This window comes from Tripterygium wilfordii, chromosome 8 (genome assembly GCF_013401445.1).
Source record: "Tripterygium wilfordii isolate XIE 37 chromosome 8, ASM1340144v1, whole genome shotgun sequence".
Taxonomy (NCBI): Eukaryota; Viridiplantae; Streptophyta; class Magnoliopsida; order Celastrales; family Celastraceae; genus Tripterygium; species Tripterygium wilfordii.
Window position 1 is genome coordinate 239633 of NC_052239.1, and position 22152 is coordinate 261784.

General features: G+C 37.3%; 3 protein-coding genes across 7 annotated transcripts; 2 read left to right on the forward strand and 1 right to left on the reverse strand.

The window, feature by feature from the left end:
* Positions 1-4967: 4967 nt before the first annotated feature.
* LOC120003416 (two-component response regulator-like APRR9) lies at positions 4968-8370 on the forward strand. Of its 4 annotated transcripts, none has more exons than XR_005469345.1 (4): positions 4968-5186; positions 6569-7075; positions 7444-7652; positions 7892-7941. XR_005469345.1 is itself a non-coding variant. In XM_038852398.1 (4 exons), the coding sequence occupies exons 1-4, from the start codon at positions 5082-5084 to the stop codon at positions 7991-7993; spliced, it is 861 nt and encodes a 286-aa protein (XP_038708326.1). In that variant the 5' UTR covers positions 4971-5081; the 3' UTR covers positions 7994-8370. The 4 variants fall into 4 exon arrangements, 3 of the variants coding, with proteins under 3 accessions (XP_038708326.1, XP_038708327.1, XP_038708328.1); XM_038852398.1 differs by having other exon boundaries at positions 4971-5186; positions 7506-7652; positions 7892-8370; XM_038852399.1 differs by having other exon boundaries at positions 4971-5186; positions 7554-7652; positions 7892-8370.
* A 444-nt stretch (positions 8371-8814) lies between these two features.
* On the reverse strand, positions 8815-16252 carry LOC120003855. Of its 2 annotated transcripts, XM_038852987.1 has the most exons (6): positions 15257-15374; positions 14135-14178; positions 12350-13229; positions 10668-12039; positions 10484-10567; positions 8815-9605 (listed from the first exon to the last, which is right to left on the reverse strand). In XM_038852987.1, exons 3-6 carry the CDS (start codon positions 13192-13194, stop codon positions 8874-8876), a joined length of 3033 nt encoding a protein of 1010 aa, XP_038708915.1. In that variant the 5' UTR covers positions 13195-13229; positions 14135-14178; positions 15257-15374; the 3' UTR covers positions 8815-8873. The 2 variants fall into 2 exon arrangements, with proteins under 2 accessions (XP_038708915.1, XP_038708914.1); XM_038852986.1 differs by lacking the exon at positions 14135-14178 and having other exon boundaries at positions 8840-9605; positions 15257-16252.
* A 120-nt stretch (positions 16253-16372) lies between these two features.
* On the forward strand, positions 16373-18907 carry LOC120003856 (vesicle transport protein SFT2B). The gene is made up of 6 exons (XM_038852988.1): positions 16373-16618; positions 16721-16774; positions 17111-17184; positions 17716-17833; positions 18427-18485; positions 18594-18907. Exons 1-6 carry the CDS (start codon positions 16514-16516, stop codon positions 18670-18672), a joined length of 489 nt encoding a protein of 162 aa, XP_038708916.1. The 5' UTR covers positions 16373-16513; the 3' UTR covers positions 18673-18907.
* Positions 18908-22152: the final 3245 nt, after the last annotated feature.

Genomic DNA, 22152 nt, shown 5'->3' on the forward strand with positions numbered 1-22152 from the left:
CTATTGGGAATTAACTTTATTTGAAAACCCTAATCCCTTCCACCAACACAAGTTGATTATGAATCAATCGGGATAACTCATCCATTAATCTATAATAATCTAGCAGTGAAACCCTATTCGGTTCCATGCAATTTTGACAACTAAAAACATCCCTACATCGGTCGAGCATAACCCAACTGAGGTTTATAAATAGAGTAAAACTTGTCTCATAATGAACACGCATTTTTTGAATCTAATAATTAATGTAACGGCGCATAAGAATAAATCTGTACGACGCATGATTAAAAACCATTAAAACTTGTCCTAAAGATCCAAAAAGATTTGCAAAATAGTGATGATATAAATTAATAAGGTCCCACAGATAGCCTTAAAGAAGTGGTTAATTGCATTGCAAAAGAAGATCAATATTTTCCTTCCATAAAGTCTCTAATCTTGACCAAGACAAGAATCTAATCCTATATCTGCAATACTACAAAAAAAGAAGATATTTATTGTTGATATATATATATATATATATTCCTCTAAGGGTGCCACACACCTCCATTACTATGTTTTGATTTATAGGATAAGAGTAATTGAATACTTACCACTATGAAATTATTGCACCGCGCGCGCGCGCGCACACATATATATATATGGTATTCCTGACTATGAACTACACTGCAGGCTAAACTATTTAACTAGATTCTTTTAAATTAAAGCCAACTTCAACCAATTAACAGTGAGTTGGTGCGTGGTCTATTAGTTAGTGCTTTAATTAATCTTCTTAATTATTTGCTAATATCAATTCCAGATTGGATATCCGAAAGGCCTTACAAGTACCCCTCACTTATGTGTGGTCATTTAATAAGGACATTAGAAAGGACTAATAGGTAACCCAAATGGATAGAGCTGACTCCGATACCATATTAGAATCTAGTTTAAAAGCATAGGCCCATCACCTCCCACCAAGAGACGTCTTTTCGAATAAAAGAATAAAATCGTATGGGGTCAATGTATCCTCAAGAACTTAATAACCCAACGGTGTCTGAAATTAAAGAGAGAAGTGAGCTTTTTAGAAAGAGAGAGTTTTAGAGAGAGACAAATAGGGGGTTTTTAGTGCATTACATTTCACCTCCTCAAATTGCACAATAAAATAATACACCCAAAAAAATCTGAATATTATTTATATATACACAACTTGCAAATAAAATCAAAAGCTATATGTATATCGAAAATACTAAATGTCCCAAGTCTTCCAAATCTCATGTGGCATTGCCACCTAGCCTGCTGACATAGAAAGTATGCTTACATGGATGAAATACATTTAAAATTTAAATTTCCCTCTTTTCTCACCATTTCTCTTTTGTTCAAATTTGAAAATCAAATCTCCTTCTTTTATCTTCATATTCTCTCTCACTTTCATCTTCTCTCATATGTCTTTATAAGCATTGTTTTTTTGCCACACAAACCTGCAATTACATTGTTTTTTACTATACAAACCTGCAATTACATTATTTTTTATCACACAAACATGTTATAACATTATTTCTTGACATACAAAACTGTGATTACATTGTTCTCAAAACAATGTAATTTCCAAAATAGGCATTTAAGCTAGAGAAAAAAAAATGTGACTCTCATTTACACTGAAAAAACAACCTAAAACATACAAAGAAAACAATGTAACTCATTTATTTAACACGAAAACAATGCAAGCTTCATTGAAATGAAAACAGTGCAATATATACCAATTACATTGAGAAGAAAACAATGCAACGTCGCTGGAGACGTTGTTGGAGGTGGCCGGAGACACTACTGGAGGTGGCTAGATCTACAATGTAATAGCTCGGGTTGCCGATTTTCGGGAACAATCTGATTGGAAAATGAGTGGGTAAGGTGCGCCTCAACATGTGGAGTCCAAATATGGGGTTGGTTGTCGGATTTGTCGCTGAAGGTGGCTGGATTGACACGATTTGTGCCTTGATGACCTCTTCCTTTAGTCCTTTTTCCCGACGAGACGCGCGGCGATGGATGGTGTGGAGGGTTGAAAAATGACCGTGGTGGTCGAGCGCTTCTATTTGGTGGATCGAAAGCTCCGATTGGTGATTGGACGGTGGAGCTCCGGTGGGTGGCAATAGTGTCTCGTGAGAGTGAGAGGGAGAAAATAAGAGAGGAGAGAGAAAGAGAATAGAGAGAGAGAGACATGAGTGTTTATATAGAGACAAATTGTTGATGTGGAATGCTAGATAGGATTGGGAGGGGTTATGATAAAATATGTTGGGACATTTAGAGGGATTGTATATATTAAAAGTGCATGATAGCAGACATGGAGACGATGCCTAGTATGTGATGATACCCTTCTACTCCTTGTTTATATCTTATTAAAACACATATTCTTTATCTATTCATACCGCCTGTTTGGTAAGGCGTTAGACTAAGAGGTTCCGTTGTACGGTCCATTGGCATCCAACACCATACCAAATACCATAGCGGCTGCAGCAGAACCACTGAACCGCTGCAAAGAAAGCGTAGGAGCTTCTTTCGTAGCGGAAGTTGTATTTTATTTTTTTTGTAAAAATTAATATGGGACCCGCTAAAAGTAAAGAAAAGTTGTCAGTACATGTTCCTTTTTTAAAAAAGAAATTGTCAGGACCGACGTTTATTGAAAGATATTTTGTCAAATTTAACAAGGGCCCTATAAATGATTTATTAATTAATATTTGTTATTAATATAAACATTATAATATAAAATTCAAAATAATATAAATAAAATAAGTAAAATATAAATTATAAAATATATTTTTATTATTAAATTAATTTTAAGTATAAACTATAAATATTTTTAAATCAAAATTAAAATGATTATCTTAAAAATTAATAAAAATATAATTTATATTTTACTTATTTTATTTATATTATTTTAAAATTTAGATTATAATGTTTATATTAATGACAAAATATAAGATAATATTTTAATCACAATTTTTCAACTAACATTGAAAATCAATCCAACCCTCTAACTTTATCTTTTCAACCTAATTTTTTTGTCTTTTCAAATATTTAATTATTGGGTTCCTCTAATTATTATATGTATATATATATATATATATATGTATATCAACTTTTCTCTCCTAAGGACACTAGTTCCAGACAATTTATACGGACACCACTCACAGCCGTTTGATCCATTCAATGGTCAAGATCAAATCACTCAAACAAACTCATCCCACGCACCTCTCTCTCCTCCCCTCTCTCTCCTTCGCGTAAGCCGCCGTAAACCCACTTCTCCCTCTCTTTCACGAACGTCATCTGTAGAGAAGATATGCGTCTCAGTTCCCCTCCTCCCCTCACAGGTAGTTGCAACCCATCCCCATCTATATGGATGACTCGAAGTATGGATCGAAGGCTATACGATCGAACTCTTGCCCTCTCTGTTAAACAAATTAACCCATCCCCATCCCCTCTCTCACACGATAATCAGGATAATCATTTTTGGTGGACCTAGTCATAGTTAACAAAAACTCCTTCAAAAGCCACACGAACGACTCAGTCGTCTCGTCCTTTAAGAATGCACAAGCGAACAGAGCTATTTGATAATGATGGTTGACTCCGACAAATGATGCAAAATTCATTTCATACCTATTAGTGTTATAGATAGTATCAAACACTATTACATCACTAAAAGCTTCATATGATTTCTTGTATTTTTCATCTGTCCAAAAGCAATGAGTGATACGGTTCTCTATGTCCATTTTGATGGTAAAAAGAAATCTAAATTGTTATCCTTTTCAGTTTGAAAATACTCGTACAACATTTGTGCATCATGTTCGGCATACATTTTAACCTCATCCCAACCAACAATATTGTAGAAATCCTTCTCTATACACCTAATATTCTCTATACCTCCTGCTCCTACTTCCAAAATACCGATTTGATTGTGAATTGGAACATTAGTTGCACTAAGTTGTTGCGTCAATGCCTTCTTAACAGTGGACACTAAACGGTGAGATCGTAACAAATGCACTTTTCTGGGTGTTGTAATGACATGATTATGTGCTTCGTAAAATGTCGTAACAGAGAAATTATTTTTTGAATCACACTTTGAAAGTGCTATCTTAGCGTTACATCTTTCTCTAATAATACCACGTGTTCGAGTAGGAACATAATTTGATTTCTCCATATCTTGAATCCTTTGTTTGTAGCATACAAATTCCTATCTAATAATTTCATTATTATTGTCTTTTCTCGTACTCCACATTCGAACTCTAAACCCAGCTTCCCTTGCATATTCGTTGTAAAAATTATGGGCTTCATCTAATGTATCAAATTCTTGCCCAATTTTTGGAATTTACTCAAACCTTACTTGAGGAACATACGTAAAATCATTGGATGATGACGAATCCATGTCCGTTTGTGATTCTGCAGTACAATAAGAAACAAAAATTGATGTCAATAAACATGAATCCCTAACTTTCACGTACCGAAAACCATGGCATTCCAATATAATGTCATTAAACTTTGCATCCCCAACATGAATCCCCAAAATAAATTGATTTTGATATCCTAATCTACAATCATGAAATCTCATAAGCATAAACCATTGATTAATATTGCAGATTCATATAACATAAACAAATTAATTAGCGGAAAGGAATGTTGTATACCTTGAGATATACGTCCAGCTTGGTCCAGCGGAGAGGCACTGTTTCGTCAGAATAGGGAAGTCGTCTTTGTGTGAGGCTGGGTTCTAGCTTGAGAGACTGTAGTTCACTTAAGATTAAAATCTTCGCACGTTTGTGAAAGAGAGAGGGAGAAGGGCGGCTTACACGAAGGAGAGAGATGCGCGTGGGATGGGTTTGTTTGAGTGATTAGATATGAACCATTGAATGGATCAAACGGCTGTGAGTGGTGTCCGCATAAATTGTCCGCAAATAGTGTCCTTAGGAGAGAAAAGTTATATATATATATATATATATATATCACACACTCCCTCTCTCTTTCATTCTCTGCATTTTTGGCTGCTTTTAGTGTGTTCTTGCCAGTCTGTTTTGGAGGAAGAGCGTGGAGTTCCCAAAAAGCTGAGTGTCGGTTTTAGAAGAATGTACGCGGAAACAGGGCTGTTCTTCCCTTATCTTCAAAATTTTTCTCCAGAAAATCAGCAGCTTGAAGAGTACTGTAAATCCCAGAAACCCAATGCTTCATTGGTACACTCTCTTTAACTTAATTACTGGTGCTTGACGTGATCTCTTTCTATTTGTCTCGTTTATGGTGTTTATTGATTGTTTTTATTCAAGGATTTTTAGTTGTTGCTAACTTGATTCATTGATGGATTTATAATTTGTTTCTACGAACTTCGGCTTGATCTTTCTTTTTTGGCCCTAATTTGATTTCTGTTTGGTTGCTTAGAAAATGGGGCCAAAGAAACGAAAAGAAAACTCATTTTTTCGGTGGTTTTCACTTTTCACCATCAGGTTACATTTTTGTCAGCGTCTTCATTCGATCGTTTAGGGTTTTTCGAATTTGAAATTGATTGTTTGATTTTACAATTCTTCTCCGCTGGATCCTCAGTCCCCCCAAAAAAAAAAAAGTTGTGGTTTTTACGTTTTATGCTGTTTGGAGGGAAGGGGTTTTCACTTTCCTGAAAAATGAGAACCTCAATTTTTTTTTCCTCTGTCAACACTTTTTTAGCTGCCAAACAGGGCATAAGCGGATACAATTGGACTTCTCCCTTTACATGCTGGATCCGGAAATAAAAAAAAAAAGAAGATAAAAGATAAAAAAGGAAAGAGTATATAAATAGGAAATTGATTTCAGAGTCATAATAATCGTGTTCTACAAGCTCTCTTCCACTTTAACTTAATATATCTGATGTGGAGCTAGTTGTTGGGTTTTATGCTTTTGTCAACCCACTTACAGATGGACCAATTTAAACATGAAAAAAAGTTGAAGCTAGATGTACAGAGAAAGCTAAACTTAGCCTTTTTATTAGCATTAGCAATAGCAATAGCAATTGTCCCATAGATTTTTTTTGGTTGTGTATGATATAACTGGAAAAGAAGGTGGTGGAAAAGATAATACACTCGATTAAAAGTGGCTGTTGATCTTCTTCTTTCCTTGCCAAAAGTGGGTGATTTTCTTTGAGAAAAAGACTACCCCTTTTGAATTATATGGTATTTTGACATGTAAAGAAGATTCTGTTTTGTAATTGGGTTGTGATTTTTTTTGTAATTTGAACCTACTTTTAGCTCAAAACTTCTTGATCTCCTAACTTTCTTGCTAAGTTCAGCTCTTGTCAGCTAAATTAATGTGGGATTTCTTTTTCTTGCCTTTGTTTGCAAACTAATGTAAATTATTTAGATTTTTAAGTTACCAACTAGTTATTTAGACCTCACTGGTTGGCTATGATTAGATGTTATTCCTTGTCCCTTGTACACTGTGATCCGAAATATTTACTTAGTTTTTTTCTGAAAATCTCAGCCTGCAAATAACGTTATAGTTTAGGTTGACTTGGTGCTAGTGATGTAAATGTTATCAGTTGTAATATATCATTATATCTTGTATGTTTTCCTTCTATTCTCTAATGCAGGGCAACCTACTTCAGACCTCTACCATATCAGAATATGATTTGGGGGGAGAAGGGGATCTTTTTAAGGCTCCAGAACCGATCATTGAAGAACCTATTATTGGTGTTGATCCCATGACATTGGCCATTTCAATGATTTCCTTTGCGGATGACATCATCCTCTCGCAAGGACTCAAGGTTGCAGATATTGAATCAATTCAAAGCGACCAGCTTCTGAATGATGTGTTCTACGGGTGCAGCAATGATCTCATGGCAAAAGCTGCTATAGAATCACCGCTCTCCGAGGTTCTGGATATCAAGATTCCTATTGATCATACCAGTGAGAACCAAATTCAAGACAACAATTGGCTTCCTGATTTGCCATTTCAGAAAAGCGTCAGCTCAAGTTGTTTAACCTCAATGGAGTGGGTGCAAGGTGCTGTTGTGGAGCCTAGTTATCTGGATTTTCCTAGAGTGGATCTTAGAGAAGTTTATGGGATACGAAGAGCATTTAGTGAAGGAGACATAGAGGTATTTTACTTACTTAGCTTTGCTTTCAGATCAATATTATTCTATCATCATCCTCTGCATATTTGAGTTTCTGCAGCTTAGAGCCTCCTTACACGCTGGAGGCTGTTTGCTTCACAGTTTGGTGGCATAATATAATACTGTCAACACTTACTGAATATTTCTGCTAATCTTGAAACACAATTTTAGTAATTCCGCAAAATCATAAGAGCTTCAAGTAACTGCCACAATTTAAAGGAAGTTTCTAATAATAAATTAAGGTATCTTCTATCTTGTCTGTAAGAGGATGCATTTTATACACATTCTCATGAAAAGAAGAACTAAGCATGTGTTGACCACGTAACAAAGTCTACATACTGAGAAATCTTTAGATGTTTCTGGTCATTTTCACAGGATGGGGTGGGGTCATTGGTTCTGAATTTTTTCATGACAGACTCTTGGTAATGGTAATGTGAGTCTCATCCACTCTCCCATTGAGCAGCCCATTATTATTGGCAGTTGCACTGCCAAGGATAGGAGGGAAAAGCTTTCCAGGTATCGGAACAAGAAGACAAAGAGGAACTTTGGTAGAAAAATCAAGGTAACAAATATAGTTTTTTTTTTTCTCTGAAGTAGTTCATAATGAATGCCTCTGTGATCCATGTCGTGCTTGGAACAAATTAACATCCTTCTTCCATCTACTCTGACTCTGTCATTGTGGTATTGCTTGGGCAACAGCGTCTTCTTCCCTTCACTGCTAGTTATCCGTAAACCATTTTGTGCTTTGCTTTCATACGACCTTCGTATAACTTATACATCACATTTCTTGTATTCTTTCAGTACGCTTGTAGGAAAGCTCTTGCAGACAGTCAACCAAGGGTCCGAGGAAGGTTTGCTAAGACTGAAGATTCTTCTGACATTTCCAAGAGCAATAGCTTCTAACTAAATCAGTCAGAGGAAACGCAGTGAATAAAAATCATGCGAGATGATCCATCCCAAGTGGTGTAAACCTGGCCAACAACAAGGTGTAGTTCGACAGTGTAAACAGGTAATGCTGAATAATGGGAATCCCCAAGTCCTAGATATCAGTTAATTTGATGTAATAACCTTTTCTTTAGAGTCTGAAAAATGGCCTAGAAGAGTTGTTGTATATAGGCTTGTTGAATAAGAAACAGGAAGCAAGGCATTGTTGATAAGTTGGTTTATGAAATCGCCACGTAGAAGAAGTGTTCCCTTTAATCTGTGCTTCCATGAGTAAATGATATGATCAAAAAATGATGTTCACAGCTTGTTCAATAAGATGGGTTATTTGTGAATCAGTGTGTGGGTGTCAGGTGTCCTCAGAATTTTCTAGTTTCTATTGATTCATGAGACTTGCATGGGATGGGAATCCAGTGATAACTGTGGAAGCAATGACTCTGTATGTATTGATCATAACAATCCAACTGAAACCTCCTTTATCCAATTTGATGAATGCACTAACTTATCTAACAGTATAAGACTGGGCTATAACTGAAGGCCCAAATGGTTGACATTTGGGATTAGGAAGGAACAAATCTGACTTGTCAGATGGGCCCTTAAAGCTGGGATTGGGCCCAAGAGTCTTAACAAGATTTGGGCCTACCAATCCCGGACTGAGCTTTAAATAAGATATGGGCCTCTCTGTGCCTCTAGGACTAGGAAAGTAGGGATGGGCCTAAGAGCGTTGCAATATGGCTGACTAAAGGACACTTTCTTTTCTCTTCTTTTTTAATTTCATTAACTAGAATGAGAAGGCAAAAGCATGAATAACTAAACCAAAAGCACAGATATAGAAATTGTTTCAATGTGTACTTTCAGGTGAATGATGTATCCGACTTAAAATTACCGACTCGTTTGATCCAGGCAACAATGTCCCAGATGCATTAGGGGAACCATCTGAAAGAAATAAAGGTGAAGGGCCACACACTGCATCACCAGAAGCTTCCCCTTTGCTCATCTCCTTATTTCCTTTGCTATCAGTGACCAAAACAAGGGCCGCACATGATGCATCATCAGAAGTTGCGATGAAATCACCCCTAGAATCTTCTCTGTTTGATTGTTCAGTAGTTATCCTGTCAACTTCTTCCCCACTTAGATTTTGCACAGGCTCTACAGGACTTCCATCATTCGACACTTCCAACTTGTTTGGGGTATGTGTGACCTGATCCTGCACCACCCGACTAGGAGTTGAAGCTGGCTCCTCCAGCTTATCCTCAGCAGACACTGCAGCAGGTTCTGCTTTATCCTGATTAGGAACTTCCGGTATTGCCAAATCACAAATAGGAACCGGCTCTTCCAACTTATCCCCAGGGACTGCAGCTACAACAACTTCTGCTTTCTCCTCATCTGGTGCATCCTGCATTGCAGTATCTGAAATTGAGTTTGGCTCTTCCACCCTCTCAACATTGCAAACATCAACCGGTTCCTCCATTTTTTCAAAATTTGAAGCTGATATGATATCTAATGCCCCACCGCAAACATTTTCCAAGGTTCCCAGATTTACCCTTTGTTTCTTGTAGAGGTACATCGCTCTCTGCAAGCAAGTAATATAGTCAATCATCAGCATCAACAATCAGCAGTTCAAATGAAATTTTAAAAAGTTTCCCACAACAAAAATTTGCATTCATACAAGAATAATGCTTGATACCCCCAAAAAGTGACCCCCAAAAGACTCCCATTTAATGTGGAGTGTTGGATGTGAAGTGGGCTCTACATGTGTGTTTTTAATCAATGGTTATTTTAATACCACATAGATTTGGGGGACTTTTGGGGATGATATTTTGGGGGTCTCTAACATTGTCCCAATCATCACTTCCTCCTGTATTTTCTCAATTAGAATAAAATAAACCTACCTTAAACTGCCACTTGTTATATAAATTGAGAAAATATCAGTACCCATAATTCACGTATGTCTCATTTGGTCAAACTAAAGATAATAACCACAACTCAATTCCATTCATGAATAATAATCCTGAATGGTATCCAACTAAAGAAATATACTGCTTCAAAAGGAAAGAAGAGATACAGGATCATATCAAGCAGCATAAGACATCAAGTAAAATCTTACAATTAGGAAAGACATCACCCTTTGGGTCCGCATGACACTATCATAACATCTTCTTTCAGTTTTCCAACAAATATTTTCTGAAATTGACTTATACAATCGAGTGGCAGTCAGTAGCTTAATATTATATCACTAGGGAGTAATACTAAATTAATATTCTTAAGATTCTCACTCATCTCCAAGCCTTTCAAATAACCGCAACTGATGACAGATGATTCAAATGCATGCTGAAATACTACTCAAAACACGTGGCCTTGTGGTACTAATCACAATTCGCAACCAATTGGAAAAATCTAATCCCCACAAAATCAATATAAAATTTACATCTTGGTAAGATAAATCATTACCTGAAAAACAGAATCATCAGCCGCAGGCAAGAGTTTCAATCCCAAAAAGCTACTGGAACTTTTGGATATTGCCCGTCCACCATCCTGTCATATCGGTAATAATTTTAAGAAAATGCACAGCAAAAGGTTGATAACCAGACAATGAGAGAGCAAGTAAAAGCGAAACAAGGCTTACAATAACTACCTTCAAACTGACGAGAATATTAATCTCTCTGTCAGCTGTCCCATTCTGTTCTACATTCAATAGGGTCATACACTGGCCATACAACTCTGGATCAGTAAGTTCTGTTGAAATGTCAAGTTTGGAAAGGTAAGCACGGCAAAACTGAATAACACCATCCTCATTGGATATTTTAGTAGGATCAGACGATTTCTCATGGGTAACTTCTGGTGAGGATTTAGGCATCTCTTTAGAAGGAGAAGTGACAATAGAAGCTGTTTTTGTAGGTTCTACTGTCCCATGATTATTCTCATATTGTGATTTCTGGCCCACCTGTCCAGTATGAACATCATCAACCATTGACTGCATTGGAAGGTCCTCTTTCTGGGACATTGGGGGCAAATCCATACTCACATCACTGTTCTGTCTCTTCCACGCATCTCCACTGGATTCCCACCCCCGACCATTCACATGATGCCTATTCTGGTCCCAATCAGGGCCCCCGTACATGTGCGGTTCATCCCTGTAGACACCATTACTTCCATTCCAACCATGCAAATGAGGTGGCCCTGAGCCATCCATCATATTCTGCCATCCAAGCAGGCGCAAATGACCAGAAAACCGGTCAGCATCAGGAAAAGGATAAGGAATACCTGGAGGGTTAATGTCCATAGAGGGTCTGACACCAAACATATGTGGGGACGAAAACTGTGGCATCATTGTTTGAAAACCTCCCTGAGGAGGCCCATGTTGGAATGGAATAAAGCCATTTGGCACAGGAGAAGACCAATTTGGGAGACCCCTCCAAGCATTTCCCGGCACTCTTGCCAAGTTAGCATCACTATTCCTTCTGTAATGAGCACCATTACTAACTTGAGTATCTTCTTCAAGTGAACCCATAACAGAAGGGCTGCCAACTCCACCCCTGAAAGTAGTTGGTGGGGTTACAAAAGAAGAAGAGATGCCCTGATTGGATCTGCTATAAAATGATGAATCTGCCTGAGGAGACCCATCTGCCAAAGGCAAATCACGACCAAATCTGTCCTCAGCTACAGAGCTGTCTCTTGCACCCATGGAAGCACTGCTCCTCCGTCCTGATTCTTCTACGTCCAAACTCCGCCTGGCACCAGTTCTACTCATGTATTTACGCTCAAGACCCATTGATGAGGATGACCCATCGACCAAGCCGATAGGTGATGCCTTGGAACTAGAAGGCCTCTCTGCTGATAACTCTCCCATGTACCCATCATCTGGCTTCCCAGGCCTTTCAGAGGATCTGTACTTAGAAGCTCTCTCCAATGATCCAGAAAAACCAGTTGCATCTCGTGAAGAATTTTGTCTGGACCTCTGTTCTGTCTCCCCATCTCTATACTTTAAATCTTCAGATTGAAAATGCCTAAAACAGATACAACGTTTATTATTATAAAATTCACATTGTTTTCATTCGATTGCACATTTTAAGCAGTTCTCTATCATATGAAGGTCTAAAAATTTGGACAGATTTTCCCATAGAAGGAAGGTGGAGAAAAGCCACACTCCACTGCCGTAACCTGATGCAGAAATCCTAACTAGGCAAGCAGCTTTGAAATGCTAAATAAGAATATTAAACAACCAGAAACCACAGATCTGTAGCACCCAGTTGCATTTAACGATGCACACTGCTAACACCTATGGTAGCCAGACCAACAACAAGATAAAATGGATACCTGTACTCATCTGGTACTCCATGTGAACTTGAACTGGGGGAACTCTTACTCCTGCTGACACCCACTGTGGTCTCCTGATGGGCTTGACGTGCTTGAGACCTTCGCCTGTCAGCATCTGGTTCAACTTTGCCACTGCTTAAAGATTTCTTTTCTACATCAAGGTAAGGAGCTCTGAGACCTCTAGATTTCTTATCATGATAATCATCAGGATCATCTGGAGATCTCTTTTTGCCCCGGCTATCTTTATATCTGGCACTTCGGTCATCAAGATAGGATCCATCATGATCAACATCTCGGTCCCATTCACGATCTCGATCCCGATCCCGATCCCGATCCCTGTCCCTGTCCCAATCCCAGTCACAATCACGATCTCGGTCACGTCCACGGTCATGATTGCAAACTCGATTTCGATCAAGGTCACGACTGCGGTCACAGTCTCGGTCACGCTCATGGTAGTTGTTATGATCAACATCATAATCTCTGACAAGATCATTGCGATCATTGTCACGTTCCCTGTCACGGTCAGTCTCTTGAGTCTTAGATTTCCCCTGTCTAACTTCTGTAGTCTCTTTCCCATCCCTCAAGTACTTTTCATCCGACCTACTATGAATATGATCTCTTGTCATATTCTCATCTCGATGTCTGTTATCCTTGTCCATGTCTTCTCGGTATTTATCTCTGTATCTTTCATCCTTATGCTTTTCATCCTTTAATCTTCTGTCCTTGGTAATATCATCCTTAGAAGATTGGCGTCTGCCATGGACATCTCCAACATCCTGATGCTTATCCCCATCACCAGAACCACCTCTCTTTATCTTAATTCGTCTCTCAAACTGGTTATCCATTTCAGGACTTCGTAACAAATCCTGTGTGAAAGACTCTGCATAAATGCAACCAAAGTAAAAAAAATTGAAGCATGGAGGGGGGGGGGGGGGAAGGGTCACACAACAGAATAGATTCTAGCCAGTTGATAGATATTGCTATCTGTTTGAAGGGTAGAGAACCAATGATCTCTGAAGGTAAATACACGCATTAATAGAGAAGGTTTCAAACAGAATTCAAAAAAACAATTGAAGTTCAAAAAGATATTCATAGATCCTACAAAAATGCCTGAGTAATTATCTAACATGTTCCAATGATTAATCATCTAATTAACCGCCCTTCCCATTACAATGTCAAACAAATAGCCACATAAAACTAAAAACAAATATGTACATAGGCATTAGGCATACAAGTCATTCACTTTCGTCGTCTTCAGCAAACACTAGATGACTAGAATACATTGATCAACTATATACCCCCACATTAGAGGCAAATAAATCACAACCATAGTGTACGAGGATCCCCTGTAAACCTCTCGAACGATTTCTAAGGCATTGAAAATGATGGACGACTTGCCATTATAACAAATTGTAGGTCATCAAAACATTATGTTCTTTTTCAGTTCTAACTTCTAAAACAGGTCGTCTTATTTCAATTATGCATCAAATTCAATTCAAAAAAAGTGTTTTTGACAAAAGATGCACTTCAAAAAAAACATATCATTTGGCATTTCTAATCCCAAGCAAACCAATGAATGGCATCAACAAAATCTAATATGACAAATTTAAAAATAAGTCAGGAATAGGCCAGGGAAGACTATCAATTTGGTTGTACCATGATCTATATATCACCATGTTGATCCAGGCTCAATATGAAGTTACAAAGCATATACACAGGAAAATATATAAGAAGAAAATTAATATAAACAACCCATGATACAAATGACATAATAAATCAAATTGCCTAGGAAATCATGATTGGCAAAGTAAAAGTAAATAATGAAGCGCCTGCATGAGAAATACAATAGACCTATGAATTAAGCTTCTAAGTATAAAGTTCTAAGGAAATAAAAGAACTTCACACGTGTAAGAAAACTGCTCATTCCAAGTAGCAACAAAAGCAATATGACATCTACAGATCTATAAGAAATGGCAATACCAACAGCTGGTGAGATTTAAGTTCCACGAAATTTCGAGTGGAGTTGATTTGGTAAGTGTAGCAGTAATTTAAACATGTCGCAAGCATTCTAAGAAGAGATGGTAGGAAATGAACCCATCTTTTAGTGGTAACAAGAAGGGAACCCATTAATACAGGAAAAATTCAAAAAAAGTCAACATTATTGCAGAGTGCAGAGCACACTGCCTAACAACATATATGGGTATGTGCAGAATGCAACATAGCTCATAGGTTTGGATTGTATAAAAATACGTCTTTCCAATCAACATAGACCTAGTTTCTAAAGTCTCTCGTGCAATATAAAATAACAAGGAAATGTCCCAATAAATGGGCATCCTATCACTTGCAATGGAAACGTTGTAATTGTAGCTTTGTGTGTCATTGAGTTTCGTATTTATAGCCGCCATTAGCTTGTAGTCTCACTGTTGTATGAGGTAATAAAAGGCAGAGTTTGGGTGAGGGAGAAACACAATGAGAAATCAAAAGGAGGTCTTCTGATGAAGGGTATCTCTTGCAAGGTTTTTGTTCAACGGACTTCTTGAATGCTTTCATAACAAATTATGAGTCAGCAACTAGCCTATGACATTGTAAGGTTGATTACAAGGGTCGCCCAAGCAAATAGGCCTTAGTGCCAAATTCTTTCCCTTGCTTGTAATTGAGTGAGCTTTCTTTACATTCTCTGAAAAGCCTAGTTGCACAATTGTCTGTGGTTAATGCCTTATATCCTCAATGATAGTTGAATCCGTGTTTGAGATTTCCGTTAACTACTTAAGTCTAGTGGGTGTACACGGCAACAGTTACACATTCATATACTGACAAAGATTAGGCTAACAACAACATAAATTGAAAACCAACCAATATTCACAGATAATGCCGTTAAGAAAAGACCAAATCAATAGGTTACCTTACCTGTTTTTTCAGTAACTTGCCGTGTCACGCTACGGTGATCTTCACCATCAACCAACAGCTCACTCTTCCCATCTTTTCTTTTCCTTTCGCTGTCCTTCACCCTCTCCCCTTCTCTGTCCTTCACCCTCTCCCCTTCCTTTCGACTAGATTCCCGATGCTTCCCTTCAATCTTTCCACTATTCTTCCTCCCAGACTCCTCACCGTCACCGTAGACTCCGACACTTTCATCCCTCCTCTTAGTACTCCTTGATTCACCCGAAGCCTTAGACTTCTTCTCCCCGCGGTCATCTAGGCCCCCACCATTCCACCTGTCGTTCGCGCTGTCATCCACTCTCTCCTTACGCCGCTTCGAAGAAACATATTCCTCCGAATACTCTCCGTTTCCAGACCCAAAAGACTCCTTGCTTTCCTTCGAATCAAGATTTCGCCTCTCACCAGAGGCCAACTCTTTGGAAGCCCTGACACTACTCTCTCTCGTCGAGTCCTTCCGATCCTTCACGCCTGAATCTCTCTCGTAATCCGACAAATCCCCTCCATCCCTCGAACTGTGCTTACTCGATTTGTGCCGTGAACTGCGAGGCATCGCCCAAAAATAACCAAAAAAACCCTAGTCCCAAATTCCCGAAGAGTTTCGAATACTCGAATAAAACTCGAGAGCCCAAAATCTCAAATCAGCGACCGAAATTGAAACTCAAAAACCCTAATCCCAATATTTATTTTGAAACAATGTCATCGGGCCATCAATTCCGGATAGTATCTGAACAAACCCTAAACGTACAAGAACAGTCGCCGGAACCAGTAAGAACAGATCGCAGAGAGAGTAACAGTAATTCCCGAGATTGCAAATTTTCAATCACAAAAATTAAGGAAATCCGCGGGAAGATCAATGTGGAAGAGTGAGTGACGTTGAAGAGCATTGAAACAACAGAGAAGGCTTCTCTTTGTGTTTGTTTATCGGCGCTAATGAAACCAAGACGACTTTCAGACTTTGGAGATTTACATGACGATCTTACCCCTTAGACTTTGCCATTATAACGATGGAGTGTCCTCTTGCTCTTGGGCTTTATATGGGCCAAATGCCCATAGATTCAATTTTCATAAGAAACTGAAACGGATCCACCCTCCTTTCTTCTTGAGCCCGGCCCAGTTTTAACTCATTTGCCAGAATTAAAAAGATTCTGACCAAAAAACTCAACTCAGAAGCCACTGATCACTGATGAGCTGATTCAAGAAGAAGTTCAAGGCTGAGCGGAGAAGATGTGGGGGTTGAGCAGATTGATATCAGAAGACGATGATGAAGACAGAGGAGAAAGCTTATTGGAGGAAGATTCTGATGCTCTGTGCTCTCTCTCTCCTATGCAAGTTCGTTCTTTCGCCTTCTCTGCTATCTCAAAATTGAATCTTCCATGTTGTTAAGAGGGTTTCAATAATGTCGGAAATTGACTGCATTTTTCCTCCAAACAGAGGATCTACGTGTTTGCTGCATGTCTGGTTGCTGGTCTGGCTTGTATGTTCCTGGTATGACTACACAGCATTAAGGCTCCTTTACTATTTGTCACTATAATCACTAGAAAATTTTTAAAAAAAAAAAAAAAAAAAATGTGTTTGTTTACAATAATATGTGGAGGAGCTTACTGGGTAATCTGGTGAGTATTTGGTGAAATTTTCAGGTGATTGGGGAGCTTAGTTGAGATTATTATTTTTCACGGGAACTTATAATTCAGGAGTATTATATAAAGTATGAACAGCTGGGTTTCAGAGTTGTGATGCAGGAACTTCTTCTTCTTCTTTTTTTTTGATAGAATGCAGGAATAAATGCTTTTACATTTATATCTTCTGCTGACCTCTTTGCAGTCTTTGATTGTGTTTGCCAAGCCCATCAAATTTGCATTGTTGTTCACCTTTGGCAATGTGTTGGCAGTTGGAAGGTATCTTGAATTCTCTATCTGTTTAGTAATTCCAGCGATGATTCTGTAACTTATTCTATTGAATCTTGATATAGGATTTTGGCTAAACGTTTAGTATACAATTTTGTGCTTTAGTCTACCCATTAATGTGGAAGTTAGATCCCCTTCCCAACCTAATCCACTGGTTCATATGAATCATAATATCATATCATTTTTTTATTAGTGAAGGTATCATGGTATTTCCCCACTTCCCCCGTATCATGAAAAGGTAAGGACATATCCCAAAGGTACTATACAAGATGTGATGATTAAAAGAATGATATTTGAAATGATTATTTATGTTGGACCAAGTTGGAGAATACTGCCAGCTCTGTGTATAGCCATGAGAATACTTGGGAAATAACCGAAATCTATTCTCAAACGCATAATCATCCATCAGTAGAAATATTGTCATCCACACAAATACTTTCCTATGAATCATTCTAATGTAATTTGACTAAGTTCTTCTTGTCAGCATCTCTCAAAATCTAACCTTTCTATTCCTTTTGGCAGCACAGTATTCCTCATTGGCCCAGGGAAGCAACTGAGTATGATGTTTGATCCTGTCCGTCTTTATGCAACAGCTATTTACATTGGATGTGTTGTGTTATCTCTCATTTGTGCTCTGTGGGTGGGTTCCTAATCCTGATTTAACAGTCTCTCTTGATCCAATGATAGAAATTCCCTTCTGATAATAGATAAGAACAGTACTGACCAAGATGGGGAAAGAACTGATGCCTTTTTAAAAGTTGATGCGATTATTCAAATATGCCAAGCTTGGAGAGTTTCAAATAGAATTTTATGTGTAATTTATAAGAAAATGAAGAAGTTTCGTAATCAGTAACAATTTAACAAATGGGACGAGATGATTGTGTTACTTATCTTGCTTGCATACCATGTTGAAAACGCATAGTTGCATCTAGACCATTTTTGTTAAAGGAAGTGAATTAACTTTTTATTATCAATCTCATCATCAAACTTGAGGTGAAACTCCGTTATTTATTGTGGATTTTTTTTTTGTACTGAGGAGCTGTGATTTGGTAGAATCGTAATCATTGTTAAAATTGGACACCCTTTTACTCTTGTGCAATATTTAGTAATGCAAAATGCTTGTTTGTAAACTATGGAGTTGTCGCAACAATTTGCAACATTTATAAGTATATAATTTAATTTAGTTGTGGTATAACCAGTAATGTTGAACAGCACTTTCCTTCTATATTGCAGATTCATAACAAAATACTAACATTAATTGCAATCATATGCGAGATTTGTGCTCTCATTTGGTAAGTTTTCTTTTGATGTGTTCGACATTTTCTTTAAATTTGTTTTTGGAAGTTTGTATTTGGTATATACTTCAAACTACTGACATTATCTCAATTTGAGCTGGTCAGGTACAGTTTGAGCTACATACCATTTGCTCGGAGAATGGTTTCTAATTTAATGATCCGATTATGTGACACTGAGCTTTAGCTATATGCAATTACTCTGGAGATTTATTATCAGGGTGGTGCTTGGGAATGCGGTTTTTGTTTTGCCTCGACTTTGGGCAGGTTGCAGTCGTGCAGGTTTGCAGGGTTTGCATTTGAGTATTCCTTTGTTCTTTGGGTAAGAATTATATGAAGCTGGCCTGTAGAATTTTATTTGTTGATTGAATGATTCATCTATGGTTGTTGTAAGAGCTTTTGTGTTCCATGATTTAACAGCATTTGAAAGTCTTTTAACTTTTACCTTTTTATTATTCATATGATCATATCTGAAGGAAATTTTTGATCTCATCTGCCATTCTTTTTTCTGTCCAGAGAAGCATCAGAATGGGCCTCAGAATTAGATATTGGGTTCGCAAAGAGGCAATAATGATGCCATGATGGATGGATGTTTCAACTTTCAAGAGGAGTTGTTGGGTTGGGGCATTTTTAAGGCCTACAAACTGAAAATATGGAGCCTCGATGCGTTGTTAAGGTGGGCCATCTAGGCCCAACGCAAGCTCCAATTCGAGAAATCCCCACTCAAAGAAAACCACACATACAGAACTCAAAAATCCATTAACGAATATACATATTGGATTCCCGTTAATTTTTTCATAAATTCGTGTAACCGATCATAAATTTTTGAGATAAAAATTCGGATGATGATGAAAGATCTATTAAGTACAACTATTGGTTTGGTGGTGCTTTAGTCTTGGTTGTGGGCAAACAATTAAATATCAATGCAGATTAGCCCACAGAAATTACAAAATTTTTGGAGCGATGCTACATCCCAAAATTATGGTGTTTCACAGCCGATTTTGGCCGGTTTTTGACATAAATTTAACCAATCAAACGGCCGATTTACTTGCTTGTAACTACATAAAAATTATTGAAATATGCACTTGATAATAGATTATTACAAACCCAAACTGATAAGTAATTAATAATTTAAACTAAAAAGGTTCGAGTAAACTAACAATTAATCAAATGAAAATAGCTAGTGAAGAACATGTGTAGTAGTACACAGATTCAATGCCAGAGATTCCATGCCTATTTCAAGCAGGTCTGACAGGCCAAGAAGTAATAGGAAAGAATGAAATTGTTATGCTTTTTATATAGATTATTTCAAGCTTGTTGTCGGTGGTTAATAAAATTAGGTCAAGGGCTGCAAGTCGTGTACGTGCATCTTTCATCTATAATAGGTTAGGTTAGACATTATTGTTATCATCATTGTATTCACCAACCACAATGTGCACAAGATGTGGGATCCAATCCAATATTAATTTAAAGGTCAAAATATGAATGTGTGTGAGATGTGGGTCCATTTTGGGTCAATAGAGGCATGTCATATCTCATGTCTTCATGCTGAGATAATTAAAAAGAGACCAACAAATGAACCTTGTTGGAGCAAAAAAAAAATTGATGGCCAAAGCAAAAATCACTTTTTGCATCTCATGCCCAAGCAAATGGGGTACCATTGCAATTGCTCTTAATTGCCTCAACATGAGGGGATGAAACATTGCATGCCTCCATGTTGGCCCAAAATGAGACTCACATCTCACACACAATCACATTTTTACTTTTAAATCAATATTGGATCCCGTATTTATTATACAAAATTTAAGTCAATAAATTTACATCATTGTACCAATTTATTTTATTGCCCCATCCATATTTACAAAACACATTTATCAATACAATCACATCAATAAAACACAAAATCCATATACAATATACATGTCTCAGTAAAAAATCATCATTATTTGGTTGCTCTAATAGTAATAGTAAAAAACACAATTTGTGGAACCACGTGTGGACCTAAAAAAGGCCCATTCTCTGAACAAAAATCGTTTAGCATGTCATGTCATGGGCCTCCTCGACACTCGACGCTAGTATCACGTATCACATTTTGATGAGTTGTGGATTCTCCTAATAAGCAGGCTAATTGGATATTAATGGGAATTTTTGTATTTTTGTAATACTCCATTGGATTGAGACAATTGGGTCCCACCCAAAAGGCTCAAAAGTGAGAAGTCTGCCGCTGCGACGTCGTTTAGTGGCAGTTTTTGGTTGGTTTTCGGTAAGTGACAGGGCTACCCTTGAGACAACCTCCAAGAATGGCCGCCATGGAGACGTCATCTCCCGTACTTATCAACATTTCCACTTCATCGATGAGAGATTAATATCCTTTTTATCCTTTAATAATTAAATAAAACAAAAACAAAAAAAAAAAAGCTTGATATATATGGAGGAAATTTCCATGGACTAAAAATAGAGTTTACCAAAAACAATATTAACTCAAAATGTTAAAGACATATGGGAGTGAAATTATTAATAATAATTTCGTTATTGCCTTATTGGAATATTACACAGGGTGTGGTCTAAATTTTCTTAATTGTGAAAAAGAAAAGAGAAAAAATTAATATAATTATTGTTATTTGATTGAGAGATGTACGATAAGATTGGCCAAACGTCAAAATCAATGTCTCGTTATTGACTTATTGTTACAATTTTTCATGCCAGATGCTCCTCCCTCCCATTTTAATTATCCTCTCTTTCTTTTTGAGATGTCTCAAAATGTATGGTTCATTTCAATTAATTCAAATTAATTTCATCCATTTTTTCTATCTTATCCTTATTTATCCTTAATGAAAAACTGATGGAGTGAATTCATAAGGAGTCATTGACATCTTAATTGTCCTCTATAAATGAGGGTATAAATATCAAATTAAAGAGGAGTAATGTAATTTCTTAAACTGTGTGTAAAATTAAATGAGACAATTAAAATAGAGCGGAGGGAGTATTTTTTTTTATGAATATATACTGAGTTTAATGTTTGTTAATTTCACCTGGTGGAGGATTCGAACCTTTTAATCAAGTACTTCAGTATAAGAAAAAACAAAAGAGAGGACGGAATGGGACAACTTCATTATTGTGGTAACCATCGTGAAAAGTCCTGGCAAACAAAATGACCCCCCTCAAGGGAGGACACTGATGGGATGACAGGGACAATATGGTCCATCTCTAGTTTGACTGACAAGTACGTAGTAGGTGGTGTAATATACCCCACTGCCTCGTGGTTCTTTTTTGTAATTTTTAGGGGGGTGTCGTAAAGATATTTGTTAAGATTCACTGCAATATATTATATTATGTCATGTGCGATGAAACATTATCTTATCTAATTTTTTAAATTAAAAATATATATGTTTTTCAGATTTCAAATTATTTGTTTCATTATTATGTAACATTCTAAGATCACTCACTATCATTTTTCTTTGAATATAAAGGAAAGCATATTGCTCGTGAAACGTCAAATGTGTTGCAACGTGTGAGTTACGAGGAGTCCTTGTCACTTTAAGAATCATAAATTTAAGTTTTGGGTCATTGAAGCAGGTGACCACCGAGAGCGGACTCAAACTCAAAGAATTGTGCGCCATTAATTTTTTTTTTCCATATGTAATTTTTGGACCTCTGGTTCAATTTT